This window comes from Rhinoraja longicauda, chromosome 16, assembly GCF_053455715.1.
Source record: "Rhinoraja longicauda isolate Sanriku21f chromosome 16, sRhiLon1.1, whole genome shotgun sequence".
In the NCBI taxonomy this organism is placed as follows: domain Eukaryota; kingdom Metazoa; phylum Chordata; class Chondrichthyes; order Rajiformes; family Arhynchobatidae; genus Rhinoraja; species Rhinoraja longicauda.
Genome location: NC_135968.1, coordinates 5,568,330 through 5,591,721, shown reverse-complemented (window position 1 = coordinate 5,591,721; position 23,392 = coordinate 5,568,330). Strand labels below are relative to the sequence as shown.

At 42.1% G+C, this 23,392-nt stretch overlaps 1 protein-coding gene across 3 annotated transcripts; it reads left to right on the top strand.

Moving 5' to 3' along the window:
* Positions 1 to 1,977: 1,977 nt before the first annotated feature.
* Positions 1,978 to 14,760, top strand: LOC144601118 (uncharacterized). Of its 3 annotated transcripts, XR_013548242.1 has the most exons (4): positions 1,978 to 2,014; positions 6,111 to 6,241; positions 7,754 to 7,793; positions 14,398 to 14,760. XR_013548242.1 is itself a non-coding variant. In XM_078413069.1 (2 exons), exon 1 carries the CDS (start codon positions 6,094 to 6,096, stop codon positions 7,126 to 7,128), a length of 1,035 nt encoding a protein of 344 aa, XP_078269195.1. In that variant the 5' UTR covers positions 4,748 to 6,093; the 3' UTR covers positions 7,129 to 7,793; positions 14,398 to 14,760. The 3 variants fall into 3 exon arrangements, 1 of the variants encoding a protein (XP_078269195.1); XR_013548241.1 differs by lacking the exon at positions 1,978 to 2,014 and having other exon boundaries at positions 4,748 to 6,241; XM_078413069.1 differs by lacking the exon at positions 1,978 to 2,014 and having other exon boundaries at positions 4,748 to 7,793.
* The last annotated feature ends 8,632 nt before the right edge of the window (positions 14,761 to 23,392 follow it).

Below are 23,392 nucleotides of genomic sequence, written 5' to 3'. Positions count from 1 at the left end.
TCATTGATTTATCCAAAGGGTTCACATATTGGAGTAGAGAGTGGTAAAACAGATTTATTTCCTGTACCACCGATACATGGGAAAGCTTCCATACGCAACTACTTAAGCGAAATAAAACTCTTTGGTTGGTTTGTGTTGCTAAATTAATCTCATGCTTTCAATAATTCCATGGTCTATAGCGACTATCAGCCATAACAAAACTAATCACAAGAGCCGTATTAGTGCTATATTCCTCGTTACCCTTCACATCCAAGTATCAGAGCTGCTACTACTTAAATGTTATTCCTGTTCCTACCTCCACCTCTTCCTCCGGAAGCTTATTCCAGATACCAACTACATGAAAATGGTACCCCACAGATCTTGTTTCATTTTCCGCACTCTCTCCTAAAACTTATGCTCTCTCGCCACAAATATTTATGATCCTTTCATAATATTATAGCCTTGCTGGCCAATTTTTATAAATGTACCATGGCGTCTCGAAATGGATCTCACCGCATCCAAACAAAGAACGATCATGATGTGTGAACCGAAATCCGGTAAAATCTTGCCAATAATTGACCGGTTGTTAAATTAAACTTGGTTCCTACTTGAAAAACTGTGTAGCATCTCTGGAGAAAGGGAATAGTCGACGTTGGATCCTCGAAAAGTCTCGACCCGAAACGTCATCTGTTCCTTATCTCCAGAGATGCTGACTGACCCGCTGAGTTTCTCCAGTTGTTTTGCGTCTACCTTTCGGTTTAGACCAGCATTTGCAGTGCCATCCTAGACATGGATATGCTCTCATTGTATTTGCCTCAACTACCTCCTCTGGCAGTTCATTTCATATATCCACAATTCTTTGAGTGAAAAGGTTGCACCTCAGGTTCCTATCAAATCTTTTCCCACTCACCTGAAACCTGGTAACTTAAATTTCACTGTAGCTTAATTGGTAATGTGTCAATTAAATTGAATCTTGAATCTTGAATCTTGTGTACTCTCCTTCCTAATTCGTCTACCCTGATTGTTCATTCACCCTATGGATTCCTCTCATTCATGTGAACACCTCCATAACATCACCCCTTACCCCAAGGAATAAATTCTTAGCTCGCCCACTCTCCCTAAAGGCTCAGGCCCTCCAGTCCCGCAACATCCTCATAAAATTTCGCTGCACTCTTTCCAGCTTAACGACATGCTTCTACACATGCAGGGTTACCAGAACTGAACACAATACTCCAATGTGAATTCACCGTAATATTGTGAGGTTCTGAACGATAAGACTGTAATAATTCCTGGCATTTATGATAGAACTGAGAAAGCATTTGTTTCTTTATGGTAGGTATCCGAAACATCCATCGCACCATGTTTTATTTTCACAAGAAATCCCTGACCTGAAAAATTCCACCATTTTTAAATTTTATTCTCAATTAAACCAAACTGGGCCCCGTCCAGGCTACGAAGATAGGCAAAAAATGCTGTGGTCTGAAGAAGTGTGTCGACCTGAAGGGTCACATATTCCTTTATTCACAAAATGCTGGAGTAACTCAGCAGGTCAGGCAGCATCTCGGGAGAGAAGGAATGGGTGACGTTTCGGGTCGAGACCCTTCTTCAGACTGATGTCGGGGGTGGGACAAAGGAAGGATATAGGTGGAGACAGGAAGATAGAGGGAGATCTGGGAAGGAGGAGGGGAAGGGAGGCATATTCCTTTTCTGCAGAGTTGCTGCCTGACCCGCTGAGTTACTCCAGCATTTTGTGCCTATTTTCGGTGTAAACCAGCATCCAGTCCAGTTCAGGCTCCGACTGATTGACACTGTTTGACATTCATTAATTTCCCTCCGACCGAAATCTTTGTCGAATGTAGATTTATCTTTGGCGAGCGTTACTCTCAATGGCGGGAAAATAACCCATAATTCCGCGCTGCGCAGAATAGGCCTAATCAACAACATGGGAAAATCAGTGCGCATGTGCCGCGAAGGACCACACACTGAGCATGCGCGGAATGAGCGGCGACGATGGTTGAGGGTGACGCAGTTGCTGGTAAGCGAACCTGAATGCAGGAGAAGAAAGGGACCCTTGAGGGAGCTGGGACGGCTTCTAAATGCCGCATTAGGCGGAGGGTTACGAATGAAATCTCTCGGTCGCACTGTTTAGTCCCCATTGTTGACAACCTGGCATCCGGAGTTTTTTAAAGTGACTGGCACCATCTTAGAAGAGCGGGTTGGAGGAAGCGCATGCGCGGCCAGGTGCAGCGAGTGGCCGGGGTTGCAGTCTCTTCGCACATGGTTCTGGTTTTGGTCTTGGTTCTGGTTTTGGTCTTGGTTCTGGTTCTGGTTGATTACTGCGCAAACACCTCATAAGCGCCCAGATCGAGACATCGGTCCCTGTGTCACAGGGTCATGGAGTTATACAGAGAGGAAACGGGCCCTTCGGCCCAACTCGTCCACTCCGGCCAACAATGTCCCAGCTACACTGGTCCCACTTCCATGCGTGTGGTCTATTTCCCTCCAAACGTGGCCTATCCACGTACCTCTCTAACTGTTTCTTAGTCTTTGGATGAAAAAGTTACCTCTCGGATTCCTATTAAATCTTTTCCCCTTCACCATGAACCTATGTCCTCTGGTCCTCGATTCTCCTACTCTGGGCAAAAGAATCTGCATCAACCTGATCTATTCCTCTCATGTTGCAAATCCCCTCATCCTCCTGCACTATCTAAGTACCTGTGTAACTGTTTCTTAAAGGTTAGGATGACTTTCAGAAAGATGTGCAGGGGTGGTCCATCGTCACTAGTGGAGAGAGACAGTAATGCATGTGTCGCTGCCATAATAATAATAATGGACCAAGAGTGCCAACAGGATTTCGGTTCCCAGCAAAGTCTTTCCAACACCTTGCCAGGCGAAAGGAGATGTAGAAACAAGGAACTGCAGATGCTGGTTTACAGAAAATGATACCAAGTGCTGGAGTTAGTCAGCAGGTCAGGCAGCATCTCATGAGAATATGGATTTGTGGCGTTCCGAGAAGTAAAGTGACGAAACGTAAAGTATCAATCAATTATAGGTTGGGACCCATCTTCAGACTGACCAACGGTGACCCTTCCTCAGACTGACCAACGGTCTGAAGAAGTTTCCCAACCGGAAATGTCATCATGTTCTCCAGAGATTCTGCCTGACCTGCTGAGTCACTCCTTTTTGTCCTGTAGGTGAAAGGATGCGGTGTGCAATGAATATTAGTCATCAAATCATACGGGGCAGAAATAAGCCCTTCAGTCAACTCGTCCATTCTGACTAAGATGTCTATCTGAGCTAGTGACCTTTTTTCCTGTATTTCACCCAATATCCCTAAGGGCCTTTTGTTTGGAGAGAGTCAGCTAATCCAAGAATTAGACATATGCAAATGCTGAAATCAAGAGTAAAGAAAAAATGAACAGCTGGATGAACTCGGTGGGTCAAATAGTATCTGTAGAAGCAAAATAAGATTATCAGGACGGCATGTAGAGGGAAGATGTGTGTGAGAGGAGGGAAAGTGAATACCAAATGAAAGGTGTTGTATTTTAAATGGGCATAGTTTTCAGAAACAAAGTGGATGAGTTTGTCGCACAGTTAAAAATTGGTAGGTATGATGTGGGGATTGCAGAGATGTGGCTACAAGTGGACAGGCTGGGAGCTCAATATTCAAGGTTATATATACATCCTATCGGAAAGACAGATGGGTGGGCAGAAGGGGTGGGGTAACTGTTGATAAAGAATGAAATTCGGACCTTAGCAAGGGGTGATATAGGATCAGAAGATGCACAGTCATTGTGGGTAGAGCTGAGAAATTGTAAGGCTAATGGGAGTTATTTACAGGCCCCCAAACAGTGGGCAGGATGTAGGGTACGAGTTACATCAGGAGATACAAAGTAAGGCAATACTACGATGGTCATGGGAGATTTCAATATGTAGGTGGACTGGGAAAATCAGGGTGGTTCTGGGACCCAAGAAACGGAATTTGTAGAATGCTTATGAGATGGTTTCTTGGAGCAGCTTGTTTTGGAGCCTAACAGGTATAAGGCAATTCTGGATTTAGTATTGTGTAATGAACCAGATTTCATAAAGGGAACTCAAGGTAAAGGAACCACTAGGAGGTAGCGAGCACAATGTGATAAGTTTTAACCCGAAATTTGAGAGGTGGAATTGGATATGTCGGTATTCCAACTCAGCAAAGGGGACTAAAAAGGCATGAGGGAGGAGCTGGCCAAAGTTCACTGCAGAAATGACAGTGGAAAACCAATGGCAAGAATTTCTGGGATAATTCAGAAGATGCAGGATGCTTTCATTCCAAATAGGAAGAAAGATTCTCGAGGGAGAATAAGGTGACCATGTCCAACAAGGGAAGTCAAGGATAGTATAAAACTAAAAGAGAAGGCATATAACATTGCAATGATTAATGGGAAGCCAGAGGTTTGGGAGGCTTTTAAAGAACAACAGAAGGTAACTAAAAAGGCAATACGGGGAGAAAAGATGAAATGCGAAAGTAAGCTGGCTAGTAATATGAAAGGATAGCAAGCGTTTTTTCAGTTATATAAAGAGTAAGAAAGAGGCAAGAGTGGATGTTGGACCACTGGAAAATGATGCAGGAGAAGTGATAATGGGGAATAAAGAAACGGCAGAGGAGTTAAATAATTTTTTTGCATCAGTCTTAGACACCAACAATGTGCCTGAAATTCAAGAAAGTTAGTGGAGTGGTTATTACTAAGGAGAAGGTGCTTGGGAAGCTGAAAGGGTTGAAGATAGATAATTCACCTGGACCAAATGGACTGCACACGAGAATTCCGAAAGAGATTCTCGTGGTATTACTAGAGACTGTGGAGGTATTACTAATGAGTTATCAAGAATCATGATTCAAGAGTGGTTCCAGACGATTGGAAAATTGCCCATATTACCCCGCTGTACAAGAAGAGAACAACGCCGAATAGTGGGAACTATAGGCCAGTTAGTCTGACTTCAGTGGTTGGTAAGATTTTTGAGTCCATTATAAAGGATGAGGTTATGGAGTACTTAGAATTTATGATAAAATAGGCCAAAGTCAGCAGAGTTTTGTGAAGGGCAGATCTTGCCTGATGAATCTGCTGGAATTCTTTGAAGAAGTAAATAGTAGGACAGACAAAGGAGAGTCAGTGGACGTCGTTTACTTAGATTTTCAGAAAGCCTTTGATAAGGTGCCACATATGAGGCTGCTTAGGAAGATGATACTAACATAGAGAGCAGATTGGATGTCAGAAGGCAGAAAGTGGCAATAAAGGGGGCTGGTTGGCTGCCAGTGACAAGCGGAGTTCCGTAGGGGTCGGTGCCTGGGGCAGCTATTCTTCATGTTGTGCATTAGTGATTTGGATGAGGGGATTGAAGGCTTTGTGGCCAAGTTTGCGGATGATACAAAAATAGGTGGAAGTGCAGGTAGTGTAGAGAAAGCAGGGACTCTGCTGAAGGACTTGGACAGGTTGAGAGAGTGGGCAGAGAAGTGGCAGATGGCAGTGTAGCAAAGTGTTGAGTCATGCGTTTTGATCATAGGAATAAAGGCGTAAACTATTTTCAAAATGTAGAGAGAATCGAGAAATGGGTAGCGCAAAGGGACTTGGGCGTACTGGTGCAGGATTCCCAAAATGTTAATCTGCAAGTCGAATCAGTAGTGAAGAAGGCAAACGCAAAGCTAGCATTTATGTCAAGAGGTCGAGAATACAAAAACAGGGATATACCCTATAAGCTGCTGGTCGGGCCGCATTTCGGTAAGGCCACATTGGAAGTATTGTGAGTATTTTTGGGCACCATAGCTGAGGAAGGATATGCTGGCACTGGAAAGGGTCCAGCGGAGATACACAAGAATGATCCCAGGAATGAGTGGGTTAACATATGATGAGCATTTGACGGCAATGGACCTGTACTCACTGGAGTTTAGAAGAATGAGGGGGAACCACATTGAAATGTACCGAATAGGACTTCCGGTGGCGCTATGGAGGGCTAGAGGGTAACGCCAGCCAGCTCCTCGTAAAAAACGGAGAAAAACCGGGGATAAATCGACCTACCTGCTGCCTGCTGGCCCTGCACCGATTGCTGTGAGTGACGTTATCAAGCGCGTGGCTCATAATGTTTCCACAACACAGCCCACCCACGGATAGAACGAAAAGTCGGGCTACCAGGCAGAATCCGCGGGAAGGCCTGACTGAAGCCTCGGCCTCAGGTAGGACGTTATCCCAAGAAGATGTGACGAAAAAAGGGACCAAAAAAGCGGAAGGTGAGGAACTCAAAAATTTTATTGCAAGTGAAATTTCTGGTTTGAGGGAAGAAATAAAGCAGATGAATGTTGCTGGAGAAATAAAAAAAATTAAGGAGGAAATGAATGACTTAAAGCTTGAGACTAAGAATATAGCAGATGATTTGAAGAATGATTTGAAGAAAGAAATCTCTGAAATATTATTTGGACTATCAAAGGAGATGAATGAGAAAATTAAAAATGGGAAAGTTGAATTAGATGAAAGGCTGAAGCCTGTGGAAAAGGCATTGAATCAGCAGACGGGTGTTATAAAAGACCTTGAAGACCTAGCCGAAACAAGCGCTCACACTACAGCAAAGCTCGTTACAGAAAATCAACGTCTAACTGATATGCTGGTCAAAATAAACGACAAATGTACTGAACTGGAAGGTCGCCAGAGAAGACAGAACTTAAGAATTGCAGGTATTCCAGAAGGGGAAGAGAAAGATCAAGATATCCGAGAATTCACTGCAAACTTACTGCAAAAAGTTTTATCTCTGGACCAAAAGCCGCAACTAGCCCGAGCACATAGAGTGATGAGACGCCAGACAGGAGTAGGCGCACCCCCAAGACAAATGATAATAAAAGTACAAAACGACTATGTTGTGGAGGAGATAATGCAAAAAGCATCAAGAAACAGAAAGCTTGATCTTAAGGGTCACAGGATCAGCATTTACCGAGATTATCCAGCAGAGGTTGCAAGGAAACGAAAAGCATTCAACGAGACCAAAAGTATTCTGAGGGAAGTGGCGGATTTGAAATATGGTGTTAGTTATCCAGCTACCCTAAGAGTTACTTATGACAAGAAGGAACACTTTTTCACCGACCCTGTGAAAGCACTGGACTTTGCCAAGAAGATTATACCATGAGAAGACCCCTGATGCCTCATCATGAAGAAATGACTTTGCAGGGCTGCATGGAATTGAATTGATGACTAAAGAAGCGGAGAAAGAAGTGGATCGGAAACTCTGCTATGGATACTAACAACTGCGCTACTAATATAATTAACTAATGAATACTAAAATTATACCGCGGCATTTTTAATAATTAGAATTAATAATTATTACTAATGACTAATACTTACTTATAAAGTTACTTATAATGGAATGATCAGAGTTAAATACAGAGCTTGATTTTATTTGTTATGTTTGGAAATCTGCTCTCTTTTTTCTTTTTTACTTCCTGCTAGTAATTTTCATAGTTATTTTTACTTTTATTTTTCCTTTAATTCTGGGTTTTATTATTTGTATCTTAACACTTCCGATTATTGGATCTTGATATACCCCCGGTAAAATATTGCCATTCCAAGAAATATAGGGGCTGGATAAGTTCGAAACATCAACTACGGAAGTCGGTAGATGGGTAGCCATGTTAGTATGGCTAGCACTAACTGCACTAACATTAGATGTAGTTTTTTCTTTCTTTGTGCACAATACTAATTTTCTAACCTATCCTCTTTTTTTTTCTATTACTAATTATCATTATTATTTTCAGTTTGAACGGAGTTACAAATTGGAGCAAAGGAGATATATAGGTGAGAGGCATTTAAGAGTCTTAAAACTCATCTATTCAGAGTTCGGGTGCGGGGTCGGGTCTGTCGAACTGAACCATTGGCTCTATTACAGACCGCCATAGACAAAAAAATGCAAGATTTAAAAATGAATACGGGGAATGAAGGAATAACGTTTTGCAGTTGGAACGTTAAAGGTATTAATGAACCAATTAAGAGAGGTAAAGTATTAGCACATTTAAAAGCAATTAAAGCGGACGTGATTTTCATCCAAGAAACACATTTAAAAAAAGATGCCGAGCATAGGCTGAAAGCTAAATGGATAGATAAAACATATCATTCTTCTTTTACACATAAATCAAGAGGCGTAGCAATATTATTTCGGAAAGGTACTTTATTCAAACACACATCAACTATAACCGATAAGGATGGCAGATACATTATTGTAATAGGAGAATTAAATGCACAAAAAATGATTTTTGTCAATGTATATGGACCAAATTTTGATAGTCCACTGTTCTTTAAGAAAATATTTAACTGCATTCCGGAAATAGCACAACATAACTTAGTAATTGGAGGAGATTTAAATTGTACTTTAGATTCCTATTTAGACAGATCAACAAGACAAAGGAAAACCAAATCACATTCCAGTGACTTATTAAATGCATATATGGATACTAGTAATATTAAAGATGTTTGGAGAGTGGAAAACCCAACTGGACGAGAATACTCATTTTATTCACCTGTACATAAAACCTATTCAAGAATAGATTATTTTTTGGTCGACGCTAAACTTATCTCACTCACTTATAATTCAAAATACCATAATATTACAATCTCAGATCATGCACCTTTAACATTTATGATTAAAATAAATGGTAAAATGGAAAAACGGGGACAATGGAGATTTAACCCACAAATATTAAAAAATAAAACAACTCAGGAATATATTACAGAACAGATTAAGATTTTTTTCGAAATAAATGATAAACCGGAAATATCTTCTGCCCTACTATGGGAAACTTTTAAAGCATATGTCCGTGGAATTATGATATCTTCTCAAGCATTCTATAATAAAAAGAATTGGAGGGAACAACAGGAATTAGAAAAGGAGATTAAACAATTAGATACAGAGAACGCTGCTAATCCATCTATAATAATACATAATAAAATCGCTGCACTGAAATATAAATTAAATAAAATATACTCAGATCAAGTCGTAAAACACTACCAATACACCAAACAATCACAATTTGAATTTGGAGATAAACCTCATAAGTTACTGGCTCGTCAACTTAGAAAGATGGAAGGAGAAAAAATAATCCACAGGATTAAATCACATACTGGCGAACCTTTAGTACAACCTAAAGATATTAATGAGAGATTTCTGCAATATTATAAAAATCTATATTCAGCTAAAACGACAGAAAATAAGATAGGAATAGAAGCATTTAAAAAAAAATGTAATCTGAAGGGGTTGGATTTACAAAATAGAGAATCACTAAATGCGGAAATTTCAGTAAAAGAAGTTGAAGAGTCTATCAGATCATTAAAAAATGGTAAAACACCGGGACCAGATGGTATCGGTTCGGAATTTTATAAAACATTTTATGATCTGATCACACCACGTCTGAAGATACTTTATGAAAATATCTATATTTGTCAGAAACTACCAGAAACGTTAAATGAATCTATTATAACACTTATACCTAAAATAGACAAAGATCTGGAGGACCCAGGATCATATAGAGCTATAGCTCTTTTAAATACTGATCAAAAGATACTAACGAAAATATTAGCACAAAGATTAAGCACAGTTATTAATAAACTAATTCACCCCGATCAAACAGGATTTATACCAAAACGATATTCCTCATATAACCTCAGACGATTATATAATATTATATATTCGAAAAGAGGTATTAATAAAGACTTAGTAATTATTTCGTTAGATGCGGAGAAAGCCTTTGACCAAGTGGAATGGTCTTATTTGTTTTCGGTTATGGAATTTTTTAATTTGGGAGAGAAGTTTATCACTTGGGTTAAATTATTATATACCAATCCAACAGCTAGAATAATAACAAATCAAATACTATCAAATAAATTTAATCTATTTCGAGGCTGCAGACAGGGTTGTCCTTTATCCCCACTATTGTTTGCACTTGCATTAGAACCTTTAGCTCAACGGGTGAGAATACATCCTGAAATATATGGATATGACACCACAAATACTGAAAATAAAATTTCTTTATATGCGGATGATGTATTACTTTATATCACAAACCCGGAAATTAGTATTCCAAATTTACTAAAATTAATAACTGAATTTGGATCATATTCAGGATATAGTATTAATTGGAACAAAAGTGAACTTATGCCGATAAGGGTAAATAATCTACATATATTACAACAATTTCCTTTTAAGATAGCAAACGAAAAAATAAAATATCTTGGAATTTATGTAACAAAAAGATTTGATTCTTTATTTAAATCTAATTTTCCGCTCTTATTGAATAAATTAAATAAAAATATTTTATATTGGAAAACATTACCAATCTCAATGATAGGTAGAATTAATGCAATAAAAATGATTTTTCTTCCACAATTATTATATCTTTTCCAAATGATTCCGATATATCTTCCTAAAATTTTTTTAAAAAAGATTGATTCCATAATCACTAACTTTATCTGGGATTATAAGAGCCATAGAATAAAAAAAGAACACTTATGTAAACCAAAAATAAATGGAGGTCTAGCTCTACCAAATTTTACATTTTATTATTGGGCAGTCAATATTAAAAATATTAACTTTTGGTTAGTAGAGACAGATAAACAACCAACCTGGTTAAAAATGGAAAAAGAAGATTGTTCGCCCTTTGAAATTAGTTCGATTTTATTTGCCAATAATAAAATAAGTAAGAAAACCTATAGTGAAAACCTCATAATAGATAGTGGAATACGTATTTGGAAACAAATAAAGAAAACATTAAAATTGGAATGTATACCACTAGCTCTTACTATTGTAAATAACATCACATTTAAACCTTCAATGATAGATAAAGGTTTTTTACAATGGAAAAACTGTGGAATTAATAAGATGGGAGATCTCTATAGGGAAAAATTTTTCCTTTCATTTCAAGAATTACAACAAATTTATGGATTACATTCAAAAGATTACTTTAGATATTTACAAATTAGAGATTATGTAAAAGCAAATACACATGAAATTAGAAATAGAAAGACAGAGATTTTAGATGAATGTTTAAATAAACACCCAAATACAGAAAAATTGATATCATATATTTATAATATTCTACTGGAAAACGACGCTCCAAGTACAGAAATATATAGACAATCATGGGAAAATGAATTAGGTCAAATTATTAGACCTGATATATGGGATGAAAGTTTACAACACATACATCACTGTTCGCTAAATGCTAGACACTCTCTTATACAATTTAAAATATTACATAGACTACATTATTCAAAAGCTAAATTACATAGTATTTTTCCAAATATATCTGCCATTTGTGACAAATGTCAGCAATTGGAAGCTAATTTAACGCACATATTCACAAACTGTGAAAAAATCACTAAATTCTGGACAGAAATATTTAAAATAATTTCGAATGTTGTTAATTTGAAGCTGATCCCTGACTCAAACTTAATAATACTGGGAATATTAGAAACAGATCAATTAATAACAACGAATCAAAGAATTTTTATTGATTATAGTTTAATAATTGGGAAAAAATTAATACTGAAATTTTGGAAAGGTCCTACATCCCCCACAATTAAAATGTGGATTACAGGAATGTCGGAGACACTTCATCTGGAAAGATTGAGACTTGTTCTAATAGACAGGTTGAATCTTTTCAGAGGAATATGGTCTCCATTTATTGTATATTTAAAGGGTCAAAATGGCTTGGTGCGGGGACCTGACCGTGGCCTGAATAATGGAATGGAGGAAGAATTATGAATAACAAATCATGGATATATCTCCAATGATAGATAACTTTTTTAATACTCCATTCATTTCTCCAATTTGGATCTCTTATTTTTATTTTATTTTTCTCTATCTCTCCCTCTCTAAAAAAAAAAAAGTATAGAAATATGTAGAACATAATTGTTAATATTAATAATATCACGAATGTATGTAATAAGTAAATTTTATTAATATGTATTTATGTTTAATAAAAATATTTATCAAAAGAAATGTACCGAATAATGAAAGGCTTGGATAGAGTGGATGTGGAGAGCATGTTTCCGTTAATGGGGGAGTCTGGGACTAGAGGTTATAGCCCCAGAATTAACGGACGTTGCTTTAGGAAGGAGATGGGAAAGAATTTCTTTAGTCAACGGGTGGTGAACCTGGAATTCTTTGCCACAGAAGGCTGCAGAGGTGAAGTCAATGGATATTTTTAAAGCAGAGATAGATTCTTGATTAGTACGGGTGTCAGGAGTTAAGGGGAGAAGGCAGGAGATTGGAGTCAGGAGGGAGAGATAGATCAGCCATGATTGAATGGCAGCGTAGACTTGATGGGCCAAATAGCACAATTCTGCTATTATTGCATATGACCTTATGGTAATATGTATGAGAGGGGCAGGAGTGGGACAGTGGCTGCTACGTGACAGGTGGAATCATATGAGGGAACTGCTGATGGACAAAGTGGCTAGGAAAGGTGAACCAATGGTGAGGAATTCCAGAAAGGTAAGTATGTGAGCAATGAGCTGGAGAACCATGAGAACAGGATGGAAACGGTGAACAAAGGAAGAGGGACCATGGGTGAACTGATGGGAGTGGGTTACCTGAATTTGAAAAAAACAGGTTGTGGTTCGAGCTCTCAAGTGGTTCACCATGATTCGCCAAACTGAGCAGTTGTAACTGATCCTCCCATTCCACAGCATAAATACTGAAGTCAACAATGGAAATGGAATTTAACAATGCATGAGCTGGTTCCTGTGTGTGGATTTTAGCCTTATTCTGCAAACCATTTCCCTTTGGGTATGCAAAAGAAATGCTTCCCATTTCTTGAGGTGGCTGTAGTGTTCATGTTTTGACATATGATCTTGAAGCTGCCCAGGACCCAGGCTGAGAAGTGTGTGAGTTCCCAGCATAGACTGTTTTAACTGTAGGTAGATTCTTTGGAGGGTCTCTCTTCTTAATGTTAAGTGACTTCCAAGATTTGTCCAAAATACCAAAGTTGGAATCTGATCAGTTTGCACTCTGCAAGATGTGACTCAGTTTTTGCAGCCATATATTATTGACTTGGATGACGGAATTAGAAGTAACACTAGCAAGTTTGCGGATGACACAAAGCTGGGTGGCAGTGTGATCTGCGAAGAGGATGTTATGAGGTTGCAGGGTGACTTGGACAGGTTGAGTGAGTGGGCAGATGCATGGCAGATGCAGTATAATGTAGATAAATGTGAGGTTTATCCACTTTGGTGGCAAAAACAAGGAGGCAGATTATTATCTCAATGGTGTCAGATTAGGTAAAAGGGAAGTGCAAAGAGACCTTGGTGCCCTTCTACACCAGTCACTGAAAGTAAGCATGCAGGTACAGCACGCAATGAAGAAATCTAATGGCATGTTGGCCTTCATAATGAAAGGATTTGAGTATAGGAGCAAAGAGATTCTTCTGCAGTTGTATAGGGCCCTGGTGAGACCACATCTGGAGTATTGTGTGCAGTTTTGGTCCCCTAATTTGAGGACGGATGTCCTTGCTATTGAGGCAGTACAGCGTAGATTCACAAGGTTAATCCGTGGGATGGAGTGACTGTCATATGAGGAAAGATTGGAAAGACTGGGCTTGTATTCACTGGAGTTTAGAAGGATGAGAGAGGATCTTATAGAGACGTATAAAATTATAAAAGGACTGGACAAGCTAGATGCAGGAAAAATGTTCCCAATGTTGGGGGAGTCCAGAACCAGGGGACACAGTAAGAATAAAGGGGGGGGGGGCATATAAAACTGAGGTGAGAAAAAACTTTTTCAACCAGAGAGTTGTGAATTTGTAGAATTCTCTGCCACAGAGGGCAGTGGAGACCAATTTACTGGATGGATTTAAAAGAGAGTTAGATAGAGCTCTTGGGGCTAGTGGAATCAAGGGATATGGGGAGAATGATTGTGAATGATCAGCCTCGATCACAATGAATGGCGGTGCTGGCTCAAAGGGCCAAATGGCCTCCCCCTGCACCTATTTTCTATGTTTCTATGAAACCATGCAGTCATGGGGAAAATGTCTACACTCCACACAGGGAGTAGCTGAGGTCAGGATCGAATCTGGTTCTCTGGCGATGTGAGGCACCAGTTTCACCAGCAGCTCTACTGTCCCACACTTTGCGGCATGTTAATTAATTGGGTTTTAAGGTTGTTTTAAATAGGAGAGAAAATTTGTTGACTCTTTTATTTTAATCACTTTCTATAGCAGGTGTGGAACTAACACTAGTAGGTAATGGGAAATAAATATTGGAGAGGAAGATGCTGAATATTTATCACCCGGGTTTCAGAGAAGGTATAGAGTGGAGATATGCAGCTTTGGTGGAATGAGAGAAGTTTAAAATAAGATGTATAATTAATTTGTTAAATTGATAGTGATAACCTGGTGAACTTCTCTTGCAGATTATATGAATGGGAGGATTTGAGAACTGGAAACACAATCTAACTACGCACCCAGACCTGACCATTCTATTCACAGTACCTGAATATTATTGGACTTGAAGAATAAGAGAAATGTGTCTCATTTGAATGCAAGGGTGTGCCAAGAGCGTTAAAAGTTTGCACAGCCTAAGAAAACATCACAGAGAGGTACATTGCGATCTGTGTGATCCAGGCAGCAACTGACAGTCCAATCTGGAGAGACGCAAGCCTGCCCGGTCCACGAAGAAACCGTGGAAATGTGATGACTGCGGAAAAGGGTTCAGCTCACCGTCCCAGCTCGAGACGCATAAACGCAGCCACACCGGCGAGAGGCCATTTACCTGTTTACTGTGCGGTAAGGGATTCACCTTATCTTCCAGTCTGCAGTTACACCAGAGGGTGCACACAAACGAGCGACCTTTCAAATGTTCTGACTGTGGAAACTGCTTTAAAATCTCTGCAGATCTGATTAAGCACCAGCTTGTTCACACTGATGAGAGGCCATTCAGTTGCTCTCACTGTGAGAAGAGGTTCAGGCAGTCATCTCACCTCATTCAACATCAGCGCGTGCACACAGGGGAGAGGCCGCTGACATGCTCCGTCTGTGGGAAGGGGTTCAGCTCGGCATCCAACCTTCGCACCCATCAGCGCATTCACACCGGAGAGAAAATGTTCTCCTGCTCTGTGTGTGGCAAGGGATTCACTCAGTCGTCCAACCTGCTGAGGCACCAGCAGGTTCACACTAAAGAAAGGCCATTCATGTGCGCTGTGTGTGGGAAGGGATTCACTCGATCATCACACTTGCTGAGACACCAGCGAGTTCACGTGATTGCTGAAGTGTGACTTCTGCTGTCGGTGAAAACTTCACTTATTTTTATTGATGTTGATAACCCCCTATAATTGTGGACCTTATTGCTCTGTATATTTGTCAAATAAATTTGTTGTGATGTAAGTGCATTGTGGTGTTTATTTTTTTAAGACAAAAGAAAATAATTGATATGCAGTGCTGGCTGCTGAATTGTTAAGACTTCACTCTAGACTATTTTGGTTCTCCTGCTTTTATTTACTTGCATGGACCAGTCACAGCTCCTCTGTCCAAGTTGTGCCTTCTGGTCTTGGTAACCAAGGAAGAGATTGTTAATTCTGCAAATGTCACTGACAGACTGTTAATCACTTTCAGCTTCAGAATTTGCCTTGCAATCCACGGCATTTCTCCAAATTATCCATCGTGATTACAAAGGCAATCAAAAGACTAAAATGTCACCAGTGCTGGAAATCTGAAGGAAGGATCAAAAATGCTGCAGCTATTGAGCATTTGAAAGAAACAGAATTTTTGCAGAGTGTTTCTTAGTGTCCAACAGTCACTGTACATATCCTATCCCTATTTGATTTCCCAAAATATACCAACTGGCCCATGTCAGGATCAAACATTTTGCAAGGCCCCATTTAACCTTCCAGCTGATCAATGTGGAAGTCTGAAGAAGGGTCTCGACCCGAAACGTCACCCATTCCTTCTCTCCCGAGATGCTGCCTGACCTGCTGAGTTACTCCAGCATTTTGTGAATAAAATGATCAATGTGGAAACTCGGCCGGAGAGCTGGGACTAAGACAAAATCAGATCAGCTGAGATTTTACTAAATGGTCGTATAGACTTAAAGGAATATGGCCTATTCTTCTTCGACTTAGCTTCCAAAATCTATTGATATGATTTTTTTTACTGTGAGCTTGTGTTAGAAAACTCTGGTTCAAAACAGTGGTACAGCTGGTGGAACTGCTGTAAATTGCACCAGAGGTTACTATAGCAACTCCTCCCCCTTCAGCTTAAACGCATGTCTTCTGGATCTGAAGTCACCCATCCTGGAAGAATCAGTGCATTCGCCCTATCTTTACCCCTCAATTTTATACACCTCTACAAGATCACTCTTCAGCCTCAAACACTGAAAGGAATAAAGCGCTGGCCTTCCCAACCTCTCCCCGTAGCTCACCCTTGAATTCTAGCAACATTAAAGTTTATCTGCACTTTCTCCAGCTTAAAAGCTTCCACTATAGCCTGGTGACAAAAACAAACACCCAAGTGGAGCCTCGATGTATTGTACAACTGATATGAATCCCAACTTTTATATTCAATTCTGTCTGATGAATGCTTTCTTCACCTCCAATGCCTACATCACTATTCTCTTGCTCCATCTGGGGTCATACCATTCACTGGAATTCCTGCCCTGGTGTGACTTCTCAATGAAACACCTCTATTACCCTATTATCCATTCCTCAGCTGATCAACATATCACCAATTCTTTTTCACCATCTGCTTTGGAATCATAGGTATCATAGGAATCATAGGTAAATTTGCTAATCATGGCTCATACACTCGCATTCAAATTGTTGATAACGATGAAAAACAGCATAGGCCCAGAAGCAAGCCTCCAAACACACCATGAGTCCTATTCCCTCATTACCCTTTCTCCCTTTGATACACTCTGGGTTCTTTATAGTCTGAAAGATTAAGAGCCCATCCATTTCATGCCGCTTTTGGCCCTCCCGATTCCCCACTACATTCTGCTTCTGTACTGCAGATATACTCAAGCCCAGCTACCTATACCCGATATATGTCTCCTTCATTCTGATGGGCTTATTTTTACTCATTTCGGGGTCCCTATTCCTCCCTGGTTTGCCCTTCGCCCCAACAAGGACTAGAATACCCCCATCCCCGAAGCATTCATTATCACACTTCAAAAAGCATTCCCTTTTCCAGGATTCTGTCCACAATCATCCTACACTAAGCAACTTTGGTAAGTTCCTGTCTAATACCAAAATTTACGTTACACCAATTCAGAACAATAACTAGGTGTGAAAGCAAGACAGCAGGAAGGCAGTATGCATGGAGGGAATGGACAGACAATACTTTAGGTCATGCCCTTCGTCAGTCTGAGAAGAGTAGAAGTGCTGGAAAGGAGGTGGGGCAAAGCCTGGCAAGTAATAAGTGGATACTTGCAAGGGGCCAATTGCCAGATGGATGGAGTAAGCAAAAAGGGCTAGAGGTGAAGCGACAAAAGGGTGACAGATAAGGAGTCAAATGCAAAGCTAAGGAAACAAGCTTGGGATGGGACCGAGGACATATTGGGGGGGAAATGGGACACGGAAGCAAGGGAAGAGCACAGGTTGACTGGGATGTTGGGAAAATTGTGCACTGGAGCTGTGCGGTGGAACAACTTAAAATTGGAGATGGTTCATATCATTTGGCAATTCGTACAAATTACCCAAGATGAACACGGTGTTCAACCTTCCATTTTAGTAATGGAGGGCAAGTTCATTAGGTTTGGCATGAGACCACTAAGGAGAGTTAAAGTTGTTAGCAATCGGGTATTCCAACAGCCTTATGGGCGTATCGAGTGTTCAGCCACCTGGTTACTTAACCTGTGGTTGGTCTCGCCAATGTAAAGGCCCCGTTGGCAGCATAGAATTTATTAGATAGGATTTGAAGTGCATGCGAACCTCCGTCTCATTTGGAAGGACATTCGGTCCCAGGACGGAGGGAGACGTATGCACGGCTCTTATCGCTTCTATGCTCACACGGGATGTACTAGGCCACATGGTGGGTGGTTTGGCAAGGGATGAGCGAAACAGAATTGCTGAGGCAGTGGTCGCTGCTAAAATAGAAAGGGGTGGGGGACGGGAAGATGCGAGTCGTCGTGTGATTAGTAGAAGAAAGATCCTGATTCGAAACGTTGTTTGATCTTTCACTCGAACTGTCACTGTCAGGCAGCAGCTCTCGCAGCTGCGCCACTGTGTTTTGAATTAATTGCTTGCGGACTAGAACCCGCATCAGTTGGGAGATTACGAAATGTATTTTTGCAATAACTAACTAACATCAGCGCTGCGGTTATTTGTCGCCCAGGTCTTTAACAACGTATACAAAAGGCAATTAGTGAACCGGCTGGGATAACTCACAACCAGTCTCTTCACGGAAGGTGCGCACCCCGCCCACCCGGGGCCTGTTCTAAGCCATTTACTGCACTGCGCTGGCAGTCTTCGAAATCCCAGGTGAGGTATTCCAGAAATTCGTTCTCCAAATGAATACCGCCTCGGTCTTTAACGTGGGGTGAACAAAAACTCAAATTTGAACACATCCGAGCCAAGGTTTGAACACATCCGAGCCAAGATTTAATAGGAATCCGAGGGGTAACGTTTTCCACACAAAGGGTGGTCACAAAGGGTGGTGGGTGCATGGAATACGCTACCAGAGGAGGTAGTTGAGGCTGGGACTCTGCCATCATTTAAGAAACAGTTAGACAGGTACATGGATTGGACAGGTTTGGAGGGATATGGGCCAAGCGCAGGCAAGTGGGACCAGTGTAGTTGGGACATTGCTGGCCGGTGTGGGCGAGTTGGGCCGACGGGCCTGTCTCCACACTCTCCAGCTCTCTGACTCCGGCCCCCTGACTCCGCCCCCCTGACTCCGGCCGCCTGACTCTATCTTTCTCTAATTGTCATTACACCTTAATCTTAAAGTTCTCAGACAATTACTGAATGGAAAACTTTACTTTCCAATTGTCCAAAGAGGGCCTGCAAATCGGGCTTCTGCATTTTCCACGAACCAAAATCGCCAGTCGACTTCGTTGTGCATTTGGCAGGGCTCTGGGGTTGGCCTTGGTATTAGCATTTTGCGTGTGATTTTCTACTTGCACACTGTCTGTGATGTTTGACTAATCCTTTTATACTTGCAGAAAATATAACGATGAGCTCTGGAAGCAACAGCACATCTCTATCTTCATTTATATCCTGGGTAGAGGTCGCAGACGATGCATGAAATAGGATTGACTGTTCTGCAATTTTCCGGTTTATGGTTTTCTCATGCCAACGCCAATGGGGCAAAATTGCTGATCGCTCATCACAGACCCACGTCCAAATATAACGTGATTATTTTTGTAAGATGGCGTGCATTCCATTTAACAAAGATGACACCGCTCGCTCAAGCTTTCTCCATTTCGCCTGCTTTTGACGAAACCTATCTAAGCTTTCAATACATTAACGCGTCTTTATCCGTGTTTCAGTGTTTGCAGTTGAATTCTGAATGCGCATTGGACATTCCTTGACAGCATACTGTGACGGTCCCTGGTGGTGAGCCACTCGTGGTGCGAACCCTCGGCTGGGGGGGCATGCGGGGTGGGGGGGGTGACAGAACTTGGCATGGGAAGGAGTGGCAGTTGGTAGTGAAGTTCCAGGAGGAGTTGAACTGGTTGGGGCTTTGGGGAGCTGTATGGTGCTTGAGGAACAAAGAAAACTTCGCTTGACACAAGTCCCGCTTCCTTGGCTATGCTTGATACTTGTGTCTCACTTCATTGGTGACCCCGATGGTCCGAAATAGGCATTTTGGATCGCAGTAATGGACACCGCCAGCGCTCGGCCCGCGGTTGCCGCCGACCAGGCCCAACAAAACGCGGTTGCATTTAAGCTGCCGGTCTCCTAGACCTCGCGGCCCCAGGTGTGGTTCCGGCAGGCCGAAGCTCAATTCCACATTCGCAGGATTACAGCCGATTACACCTGCTGCTTCTATGTCGTCGACGCACTCGACCAGGAGACGGCCGGTTAGTTGGCGCCTTACCTGCACGAGCCGCCAGTGGCCAACAGGAACGAAGGCCTCAAAGCACTGCTCCTCCACACATTCGGGTTCAGCCGCCAGGAGCGAGCAGAAGAGATCCTCCACATGTGCGGGCTCAGCGACCGTAAGCCATCGGCCCTCATGAGCGAAATGCTCACGCTCATGGACGGCCACCGGCCCTGCCTGCTTTTTCAGTATGCCTTCCCAGAGCAGTTGCCCAATGATATCCGCCTGCTCCCCTCAGGGGTGAGTTTCGATGACCCCCTGCAGCTAGTAGAATGCGCTGACGAGCTGTGGCTGCCCAAGCGGCAGGGCGGAAGTTTGCTCGATCATGTGTCGACAGCATCTTCAAGGGCACAGCGACCTGGGGCCGTGCCCACCGGGGGCTCAGCTGAGTCTATTGCTCTGGACTACCAACGCTGCGTCTACTACCAACGCTGGGGTTCCGTGACCCGCCAATGCCACTCTCCCTATTTGTTTCCGGGAAATGCCAGGGCCGGCCGCCAGCAATCACCTCAGCGGTCAGCCAGTTACATCGCTTATATGCATGGGACTGGTGATCGGGCCGACGATTCCTAGTGGACAAAGGGGCGGAAGTCAGCATTTTGCCCCCATCGGGAGTGGACACTCGTTCTGGGAAGCAGGGCCCCCCCGTTAACTGCCGCGAATGGCAGTACCATACGAACTTATGGTGTCAGCACCATTCTGCTTCCCTTTGGCTCTTGCCACTTCACCTGGCCTTTCACCATTTGAGACGCGTTCCAGACGTTGATGGGCGCCGACTTCCTGCGGGCGCAATCGCTTTTAGTTGACATGAGGGGGCAATGCCTCGTCCACACTTCCACAACGGAAGTGATCTCCTTGCGCCCTGCTGCGTCCGTCATGCCAATTCGCAACCCGGTGTCTGCCATGGACAACATTTACACCCAAATTTTGGGGGACTTTCCTGAAATTTTGACTCCGCAATTCCACTTGGCCAGCCCGAAACATGGTGTGATGCACCACATTCTTACTTCGGGACCACGCTTCACGTGCGCATCTGCAGGCTACTCCCGACAAGTCCAGATTGCCGCAGTGGAATTTCACAACATGGAGGTTATGGGAATTGTCTGGCGCTCGGGAAGCCCATGGGCTTCCCCGCTGCACATGGCACTGAGGCCCTTCGGGCGCTGGAGGCTTTGTGGTGACTACTGCCACCTGAACGACGCCACCATCACATAGTGTCACCCCATTCCCCACATCCAGAACTTCACCGCCCATCTGGCTGGGGTTAAGTTCTTTTCGAAGATCGACTTAGTACAGCGTTACCACCAGATTCCCGTGCGGTCAGATGACGTGACCAAAACGGTTATAATGACCCCCTTCGGGTTGTCTGAATTCCTTCGCCCTTCACCCTTCAGAACGCCCCGCAGGCCTTCCAACGCCTGATGGACACTGTGGGTCGGGGACTCGATTTCCTTTTCATTTACATGGAAGACATCATTTTGACTAGTCGCTCTCCGCAAGAACATTACGTGTCTCGCTTCATTGGCTTTGCTTGACACTCGTGTCCCGGTTCAATACACACTTTATTTTGAATAAAATGATTTTGAATTCATCTTCGGGTTGTTGCCAATATATTCCGAAATTTTCTCTTTCTCTCCTTAAAATTTCTGGTTATTAAATACATTGTGCTCTTGGCATTTTTATACGCATTGTCCCCCCCCCCCCCCACCCCCGTCCCCCCCTCCCCCTCCCTATTTAAATGTTTTGCAATTTATTATATTTGCCATTAAGTGGCATTAACAGTGTCTTTCGGACATTCTCTTGATTCTTATATCAATTTCCCACAACTGACCCGTTGTCATACCTTTGATTGTTTTTTTTACTTCTTCACTAATTATGTAAACTCCATTATAGCTGCTCTTACACACTTTTTAATTTCACATTTCCGGTTTTGATTATGTCCAAGCCTATCCATTCATACATATCGCAGATCATAACCCTTGTCCGTGATCTATTTATATTTATTCTAACATGCAAACTGAAGAGCAATAAAGTCATATCTAATGTATTAGGGCTTACTATGATTTTGCCTGTAACGCTTGGGTGTCCATACCTGCCAAAGAAGATGTAAACATATCAAGCGTTAACGAAAATGGGAAGAAAGCAAGAACAAAAGCTTGGGTGTCAGCCAGAATTCGCTAAATGACAGAACACTGCAGCTTTAATTCTTCTGCTTTATAAATTCGGAAATAATGCCTCATTCACAGACCTTGTGATGCAGTTCGTTGATCAACGCAATGAACACGGATTGTAGTGTAAGATAGCAAGTTTGTTGATCGAGTGTAACTTGTATTATGATGTAATGGAATATGTATGCGTAATGATTTCAAATTAATAGTAGCACCACCTAATCGCGTCTCCAGTGGTTTGACATCAGATAAATAAGACACCCTTTTCAAATGGAACATAGCTTGTGGAGATACCTATTTTCCTGAGAAAATGCATGCTCCGCCGAGAGGACCCATTTACGCCTTTTACTACACTGCCCTTGCGGTTATTGCTATTCCAGGTGAAGGTTTATAACAGGTTACTCACATTGTTTCATAGAGATAGAATTTATATAACGTGCACTCGAATATAAAGGGTGGAGGTTGCATTGCACTCATGCAACTCATGCAACCCGCTGGTCCACTGAGATATTCCCGCATTTTGAGTCCATCTTTCATAGAAATATTGATTGGACGCAGCATTATGGCAGCGACATTGGTTATTTCGGCCCCTCCTATTGCATCATGTCTGGGTCGTGAAGTATTCCTATAATTCGTGTCAGTATATTAATTTTGCTGCATTTGCACTGTGTAACATCTCGTTATTTTTCTTCCCTCCCCCCCCCCCCCCCCCCCCCCCCCTCCACCCCCCATCTTGATGTGCAGTTAATTTCGTGGCGATTGTGATCCTATCCAGAGGGAAATGCGGTCTCTCCAGGTGCATCACGCGGTACCTGGTATCCATGGCGGTGACGGATCTTCTGGTTATTGTCACTGCTGTGATATTAAATCGAATACCTGGCATCTACACTCCAGGCAGTTTCATGTCTATTACTCCAGTTTGCGGTCTCAGCATTACTTTGAACCACGCCACGAGGGACAGTTCTGTTTGGTTGACTGTCGCTTTTACCTTTGATCGATTTGTGGCCATTTGTTGCCAAAAGCTTAAAACAAAATATTGCACCGAGAGAACGGCAGCTTATGTTATAGGAACGGTCTGCGTGGTGGGATGTTTGAAAAGCATACCTTGGTATTTTATGCACGAACCGATGTATATAATTGATAATGTTCCATGGTATTGCAGAGTGAGGTTAGTTCGCTATACGTCACTTCTTTGGAAAACTTT